General features: G+C 47.4%; 1 protein-coding gene and 1 pseudogene across 2 annotated transcripts; one reads left to right on the top strand and one right to left on the bottom strand.

The window, feature by feature from the left end:
- Positions 1-829: 829 nt before the first annotated feature.
- LOC123426017 (protein FAR1-RELATED SEQUENCE 5-like) lies at positions 830-6,568 on the top strand. Of its 2 annotated transcripts, XM_045109796.1 has the most exons (4): positions 830-3,459; positions 4,595-4,770; positions 4,934-5,266; positions 6,116-6,568. In XM_045109796.1, exons 1-2 carry the CDS (start codon positions 921-923, stop codon positions 4,669-4,671), a joined length of 2,616 nt encoding a protein of 871 aa, XP_044965731.1. In that variant the 5' UTR covers positions 830-920; the 3' UTR covers positions 4,672-4,770; positions 4,934-5,266; positions 6,116-6,568. The 2 variants fall into 2 exon arrangements, with proteins under 2 accessions (XP_044965731.1, XP_044965730.1); XM_045109795.1 differs by having other exon boundaries at positions 4,595-5,266.
- Positions 4,680-8,438, bottom strand: LOC123426332 (annotated as a pseudogene).

Here is an 8,438-nt window from a genome sequence, read left to right as displayed (position 1 = left end):
GACCAGGGGCGGTACTACCGCTAGCCTTCCAGCGGTACTACCGCTGGGGACCAATTTGCAAGGAGGAAATAAACACAGTGGCGGGGGCCGCTCCAAAAATGAAGGTAAGGGAGAATATGTGAAGTGTGCGCGTGCAAAGATAGATTCCACCCAAACCTTTTTACTACGGATCCCCTCTTAATAGTACGGCTTTCCTATGACTCAAATAAAGAGAATCGTAGAGAGCGTCGTGCTTTCGTTCCATGAATGAGGAGACGAGTCGTCTTGTGCCGTTGACGTGTGTTATCTGAAACCTTAACACACACGGTTAGTCCTTTACGGTACTGTCTACAATCACCAAAATTACTTAGGCATAAACTATGCCCCAACGGAAGCAATACATACCTTGCGGGCCTTATCGAACACCTTGCGGACGCCAAGCGGCAGTGTGCGGCTGGGCGCTGTTCGTCGGAGGACTGCCGCACGCGACGGGCGGCGCTGACTAGAGAGAGACGGAGGAAGCCGCAGCTACGCGAGGAGAGACCGGGGAAGCGTCGGAACGGTCGCCGAAAAAATGGGGTGGCGCGGGCGGCGACGGCGGCACGGCTGGATGGGTAGGTGGAGTTTCGTGCGAGCGCTCGAGAGTTCAGCGCGCGGGAGCGGACGCAGCAAATCAGCGGCGCACGATGACGTTTTCCTCCCGCGCGCTGGATTACATATGCCGCACACGCTATTTTTACGCGTCCGCTGAAACGCCCGAAACACTAGCGCGGGCTAAAAGGACTATTTTTTTCAGCGCGGCGAAAACGATGGCGCTGATCAATCCCTCAACCACACACATGTACCCATAGCCGCCGCCTCCACAACCAATCCATCCAACCTCTTCTTCCTCCTCCCGCTGCTCTCCCCCTTCATTCCTCCAAACCCTAGCACAGACCCTAATGTCCACCACCGCACACACCCCTGCCTCCCTCTCCGGGGACTCCTCGCCGACTACCTCCGGCTCATCCTCCCCCTCCTCTGCCGCCGCTGTCGCTGGCTCATATGAGCCCGCGCTTCTCGGCCAAGCAATCTCGATTTCCACACCTGCTGCCTCCGGGGATGATGCCGCCGTCCCCACCTCGCCCCAAATAGGCATGTACTTCGAGACGGAGGACGACGCGTACGAGTTCTACAAGGCATACGCCACTCGCCTTGGCTTCGTCGTCCGCAAGTCCAACAAGTCCAAGAACTCCCGGCACACCGTTACCCGCCGTCTCTTCGTCTGCTCCAAGCAGGGCTTCCGCCAAGAACCCAAGAAGCCTCAAGATGAGACCAACGTCACCGTTGCTGCTCCGCCACCGCCTCCTAGGTGCCCGGACTCACGCACCGGCTGCCTGGCGTCCCTCACCATCAAGCTACTTCCTTCTGCCAATGCCTTCCGTGTCACTGAATTTGTTGCCGAGCACAACCACCAGCTCGCCTCTGCAGCATCCGCGGTATCACTGGCAATGATTCCATCTAGTTCTTCGCATCGCAGCATTGCCGCTGCCGCAAGCTTGCCGGACCCCAGGGACGGGCCAAGCCCAGAGATGCACTTCGAGACGGAAGATGACGCCTATGCCTTCTACAACCGGTACGCCGAGCATGTGGGTTTCAGCGTCCGCCGATCATATAAGAAGCGCAAGCGTGGGGTGATTGTGTCTCGTATCTTTGTATGTTCCCGTGAGGGCGTCAGTGACCGTGCCAAGCACGATAGCCTGGCCAGTATCAGCACCAGTGCTGGTGCAGGGGCACCAGGCACGCCTAGGCCAGGCCCACCACCAACACGAACAGGTTGCCAGGCAAGAATGGTCATCAAGATCACCCCATGCCGAACATACCGGGTTGCTAATTTTTTTGCGGAGCATAATCACCCACTCGCTAACTCAGAGACCGTGCACAAGCTGCGGTCACATAAGATGAGGGCTCGAGTGCACGAGCTTGGTGCAGGGGAACTGCATCGAAGGAAGCAGGGAAAGGGTGTGCAGCTTGGGGATGCTGGTGCTGCATTGGAATACATGGAAGGGTTGCAGGTGGGAAACCCTTCAGTGTATTATGCAGTAGGAATGGCACCTGATGGGAATTCGGCTGTAAATTTCTTCTGGGCTGATGCAAAGTCAATCATTGACTTCAGAAGCTTTGGTGATGTTGTTTGCTTTGATACAACATATGGGCTGAATGTGTATGGGCGACCATTTGCATTGTTTGTTGGTGTGGACAACCATAAGCAGTTACTCGTATTTGGTGCAGCCTTGCTTTATGATGACAGCATCCAGTCACTGAAATGGGTATTTCAGGCGTTTGCTGATGCCATGCGTGATAGGCAGCCAAAGACTGTTCTGATTGATGAGCATTCTGAATGTGCCATTGCAGCAGCAGAGGTCTGGCCTGAGAGTAACCATTGTGCAAGTGTGTGGCATATATACCACAGTTCAAAGAGGCACTTGAAGCAGGTGTTCGAAAGCTCAAAAGGTTTTGGCAATGCTTTGAGCCAGTGTCTCTTTGACTGTGAGGATGAGATGGAGTTCTTGTCTGCATGGGAAAAGCTAATTGAGAAACATGACATTGGTGAGAGTGAATGGCTTGGTAGATTATTTCTAGAGAAAGAAAAATGGGCTCTGCCTTATACGAGAACTATGTTTTCTGCTGATATTCTCACTACTCTTAGAAAGGATAATATGATTAATGAGCTAAAACGGGAGCTCAGTGAGCAGGAAGATATTCTGCTGTTCTTCAAGCGTTATGAGACCATGCTGGAAGAGCATCGCTCGAAGAAATTACAGGCTGATGTTGATGGAAACCAGGTGACCTTGCCAATCCCGTCCTTGCGAATATTAAAACAATCTTCAAATGCATATACACCTGAAGCTTTCAAGATGTTCCAGGGTGAGTTTGAGGCTTACATGAACTGCATGTCCTTCCCCTGCGGTGCAGTTGGGACAGTGTCGGAGTACAAAATAACACTTGATGAGAAGCCATCAGAGGGCATTGTAAAATTTGATGCACTAGATGGCTTGGCCACTTGCAGCTGCAGGAAGTTTGAATCTGTTGGAATCCAGTGTTGTCATGTACTAAAGGTACTTGATCTCAAGAATATTAAGGAGCTCCCGGAACAATACATTTTGAAGAGATGGAGGAAAGATGCCCGCTCTGTTAAAATGGGAGAAGAACCTTACTCTGGATCTAGCAGTATCATGCAGTCATCTTTGGATGTTCGCTTCTCTAACATGTGTCGTATGGTTAGCCTAATAGCTTCAAGGGCCGCCAAATCCGAGGAGGCAATGTCATACATTGAGAGTCAATCAAGCGTTCTTGTGAAGCATCTGGATGATATTCTACAGACAGGCTATCCTGAGAATGGAAACCATGCTGTTGCTTCAAGTAGTCAAGCAATTTCTTTTGTAGGAAATCATCCTGACCATACAACACAAGCAAGAGCAGTTGCACATACAGAAAATGGTATAATGTTTTAACATTTCAACTCATTACAGTTTAGCATATTATAATAGAAGGGGCAGATTGTTGGTTGCGAGACCCCTAAATTGGAGCGGTGGAGGCTTGAGGGCAGGGATCAAAACTATGTTGAATTTTATTTTAGTCTCTTGTCCTCTGTGTTGTTACCAACATGTTTCAAGTCTCTATTTTCTAGTCGTGTGAGGATTTCCCTGATACACCAACATGGGGAGAAGACCACCACAGCCAGTAGACAGGCAAGGGGCAGTGAGGCTAAGGGCTGGCGTCCTGGCTATGCCCTCCCCATTATGTTAGGAGATATGAGATTGTGTTAGTTTGAAGTAAGTTTGGATTTGATCTCTAGATAAATCTGTCAGGAAATCCCTCTCTATATGAGGATGCTTTTGTCAATGAAGAACGGGCAACAAGTATCTTCATTCTCTTATCTCTTTTTTGTCTCTCTTTACCCCTGCAACCCTTTGGGCATCTCCCTCCAGAGCGGCATGGCTCCTGGCTGCCGAGGCCCAGACAGTGGACTGATGCGTAATTACCAGTTGTGCTGCCTGGGGCATGAAAGTATATGAGACAAAAAGCAGAAAACATGCTGATGTGTGTGCTTGTTGCCTAATGCCTGCAACCACCCACTCGCCATGCTAAAGTTTGTGTGTGCCCAGTCAGATATTTGACATGCAGATTAATGCTATTTACCGAGAAGCTTTTCTTTATTTTTTTTTACCGAAAAAGCTTTTCTGTATTGTTGCGCATAGTCGCCGCATATTCTATAACAAGAAACTGGAAGCTCCGTTAATTCTGCAGGTTCTGTGGTTTGTATAACATGATGTATGCCGAGATTGGGCTGAGTTCATCTAACTGCTTTACGGTTGACCTGATTTCCTGACAAATTTTGAGTCAGTTTTATATTCACTTGCTTTTTTAAGTTATAACTGGTTCTGATTTAAGTTTAAATCGGTGTTTGTTGTGAACTTTTGACTTCTGAAACTATTGAGTATTCAGGATATTACACTTGATATTGTTCATTCAATTACTGTGTGTTAATTTTTACCTTCCTGTCGAATTTATTATTTTGGTGAGTACCTTTAGTGGTTACTGATAATTGGTTTGTTTCTTGACAAAATATCAGGACTGATATCCTTGTTTGGAATTTCTGCTTATCCTGAATCCAGTGGACAATTGAACGGTTCAGTCGGTTCTTTGTAGTTTTAGTCAAATATTTGTTAAAGTATGGCTATGTGCAGTACTAATATGTTGCCATGTTGATGTAAGCAAGTAGATCCTGAAGACCTTGTTTCCAATTTGGTAAGACTGGTGCTAATTACAATCAATTATTATAAGAGTACAATTTCTTTGACTTCATTGCATTTATTCCATTAAATGTGGTGATTGAGTTCCATGAAATGTGGTGATTGGTTGATCAATGATCTCTATCTAACAAATAAGGACTGATGTCTTTTGGAGACAGTTGGAGAAGAGCTGCTAAATTGCTCATGTGATATTTATTCTCCCATGTGCAATTTATTGATGCACAGACTATACAGGCAAGATCATCCATGAAAAATTACAACAAATACTTCGCAAGATTATTCATGATAAGTGCACAGGAAATTTAATATTTCTCTATATTCTGTATGTAAGTTCTATAGAACTCCTGCTGTCCAGTTCTGCGGTATTATGTTTGTCGGAACTAGCCATTTCTGGTCACCACCGCGGGGAGCTACGGTAGCCCATACTGCACCATGAGTCCGTCTCAGAAGTTGGCATGTCAAGTTCACTGTCTGCATCCAGCCATCGACAGGTATTCAGTACTATAAATTTCATGCACATGAAAAGCTTTCTGTATAATTTGGTGTAAATAATTCCATGCATGATTTACATACCGTTTAATTAGTGTTTACCTCACAAAGCTGGACTGTGATGATGTCGTTGCTACCTTGTTGGTACTAGATCTCAAATTCTAGGTAGCAGGGGAAATTGCTGCCTTCAGTAATCTTGAAGACAATGTTCTTATTCGGGTAGCTACAAGAAACCCTGTATCAGAGAGTTGCAGGATCATAACTAGCGTACTTTCCAGTTTTGCCTTATTTTGCCATCTGATGAAAGCAACCAAGTGTGGCACATGCAATAGTTTTAGACAGGTTTATTGTATTCACACACCTCCTGTACTCGATTCCAACACGAGCAAGGGCTAGCAGCGCTTCTCCACCATCCGCACTCTGAGGAGCCACACCAGCAAAGGCATGGATGATGATGAAATTAGTGCCATCACTCAACTCCAGAGTCCGTGATTACGATTGTCACACCATTTGCAGAGCAGTTGTTAGGATCTGTGCACCTCACCTGTTGGTAATTGACATTCTTACCCGGAATAGGAAAATGGTGTTTCATGATTTAGGCAACCTGGAGCACCGCCACAGATGGATTTTACCTGACAGCATGCGCCACAGCCTATCCCATTCCTGTAGAGGCTCGCCGATGCAGAAACATCGGCGTTCTTAAGTGTTGCCTGAAATGTGCCATACTCACATGCTCCATCTGAAAGTATGTCAGAAGCAAGCAGTATCTTCTTTTTGACAACATGTGAACTCCACAATTTGAGTAACATATCTCATATGCAATACTTACTTTTGGTTCCTTTTTGTAACAGAATTGGGGTAATATGCTGCTTTTGACACGATGGAAGTTTGCATCTGCAAAAACCATGGAGAGGAAAAGCAGCAGAGAAAACACAGCTGGTGGGATGATAATGAAGTGGAAGATCCATATATGGTATGGAGATGTAGCAAGTTTTGGAAATGGCGGATGCAAGAGGAAGATGGAACCATGTTTATTTATAGCCGCCTTTGGGTTGCTTAAGAGTCAAGACTTGGAAACCTTTCTCCTTTTTTTTTCTTTGAAGACCTTTGTCCAATAGCTGGGACATGGGATTGGAGACATTTCTTCTCTGGTCCTGCAACTTGTTCATCTTATGCTGCATAAGCTATAGTTGATGTAAGACAGTCCTATCGGCAAGGCGGTTGGAAGCTGAAATGCACCCTACTGAACGATAGCATTGAAAAAGTTACTCATAGAAGTACATACAATTTCCCCAAGTGCAAAACTATATTTGTGATAGGTAATGAAGCGAGCTTCTACATCAAACAGATTTGAGCAGGATATTTAGCAAAATTGACTCATTTCAAATGTGCCTTCGAAGCCAGTGAATCCATACATGGTTTCGTTGCCAATGGCCTCGTGCACCAAGGTTAAGAGATTAGAAAAAAATGGGAGCTTGGAAGGAGGAAAAACATTGACCAAGATTGTAGAAGTGGAGGAGCTAGAAATTAGTACATTGTTGAAGCCATCTCTCCCTTTGGCAAATAAGATTGGAGAACTTGAGGAGCTAGAAATTAGTGCTTTTGTACCGATAAGAAGTTGAAACATGCAAGAGAAATTCCCTTTTTGCACACTATTCAAGTCAAGTCATTAACTTGTTCTTTCGTGAAACAGAAGGTTATGCATAGGAAGTCAAGAATCAAGCCATCAAGGTTTAGATCTCAAAAGCTTTAGTGTTGCAAATGAAAAAGGAAATCTCATGTTTATGTTAATGTCTGGTTATCATGACACATCATACAGACGATGCAATGGAAGGTGTTTCTCCTGTCCCAAGCATAACCATCCAAATCAGAATCATATGCCCCAAGAGGGCAAATCATTCTCAAAACAGTTGATGAACTCATAAACCGTATAACGGGAGAGTGGGATGAGTATGAGGCTGCAGGCGGGAGTGGGATTTAGTGGGAGTAATCATCCCATCCCACTTAAACTGTTTAAGTGAAACCCCGTTGGACACAATGAAAATTAAGTGGGTTGTCCCATTTAGCCCACTGGAACCGTTTACCCTGTTAAACATTACGCAAGTACCCCCATGGCAGGAGGACGAGTACTGTTCAACGGTTGGTTCCGAGGTTGTACGCCTTGGGCATCAGGGTGAGTTGCACGTGTTGGGCACCGTGAAGAGCCCGCCGCGAGAGGAGCTGCGAGAAGGGTCCTCTCACGCTGCTGTCGTCCGGCACAGAGCTAAACGTCCCACCATGGGACTTCCTGACGACATCACTGACAGCTTTGGTGCTGAAGCAAAAGGTGCGCGGCCACTCTGCCGGGCTCGGCTTGCTTGCCGTCGCCGGTGCTCTGCCAGGCTTTAGCGATGGCGCGGCCGCCGATGACGACCTTGAGGTCGGCCTAGGCGACCTGCGTTATGGAGTGTAGCGGGCAGTGCCGGAGTTGGAAAAGGAGACTGATAGCTGAAGGGAGGAGAATGAGATTCAACACACACTCGATTATGCTCACACGTTGCGTAGATATACAGGGTGTTGGCTGCAGACGAGGAAGGTCGTGGGTGTGCCACTACTATGTCATAACTACTTAGTCTAACACCCCCCCCCCCCCCCCCCCCCACACACACACACAGTCGTGACATCGGCAGGGGCGACAAAAAGACTGGACTAGAAATCGGAGAAGACCTCCGTCGGCAACCCTTTGATCATGATATCCGCGAGTTGCTCACGAGTGGGGATGTGGAGGACACGAAATTTGCCAAGGGACACCCACTCGCGAAAGAAGATGATGTCAAGCTCAACATGTTTTGTCCGACGATGATGGATGGGGTTGGCTGACAAGTAGACAGCGGCAACATTGTCGCACTATACCAGCGTGGCCTTGTCGATGGGGGAGTGCATCTTGCCAAGGAGTTTCCGAAGCCAAACACACTCAGCGACGACGTTCGCAACTCCACGGTACTCGTCCTCGATGCTGGAGCGCGAGACGATGGCCTTGCGTTTTGATGACCAGGACACGAGGACGTCGCCGAGGTAGACGCAGAAGCCGGAGGTGGAGTGTCTCGTATTGGGCCAGGCTACCAAGTCAGCGTCTGTGAAGGCCCGCAGGTCTAGCACACGCGAGGCGTGGAGGTGAAGGCCAAGGGCGGGCAT

The sequence above is a fragment of the Hordeum vulgare genome, chromosome 2H (assembly GCF_904849725.1).
Source record: "Hordeum vulgare subsp. vulgare chromosome 2H, MorexV3_pseudomolecules_assembly, whole genome shotgun sequence".
Lineage (NCBI taxonomy): Eukaryota > Viridiplantae > Streptophyta > Magnoliopsida > Poales > Poaceae > Hordeum > Hordeum vulgare.
Note: the sequence above shows the minus strand (reverse complement) of the source record. Positions and strands in the feature narration are given on the sequence as shown.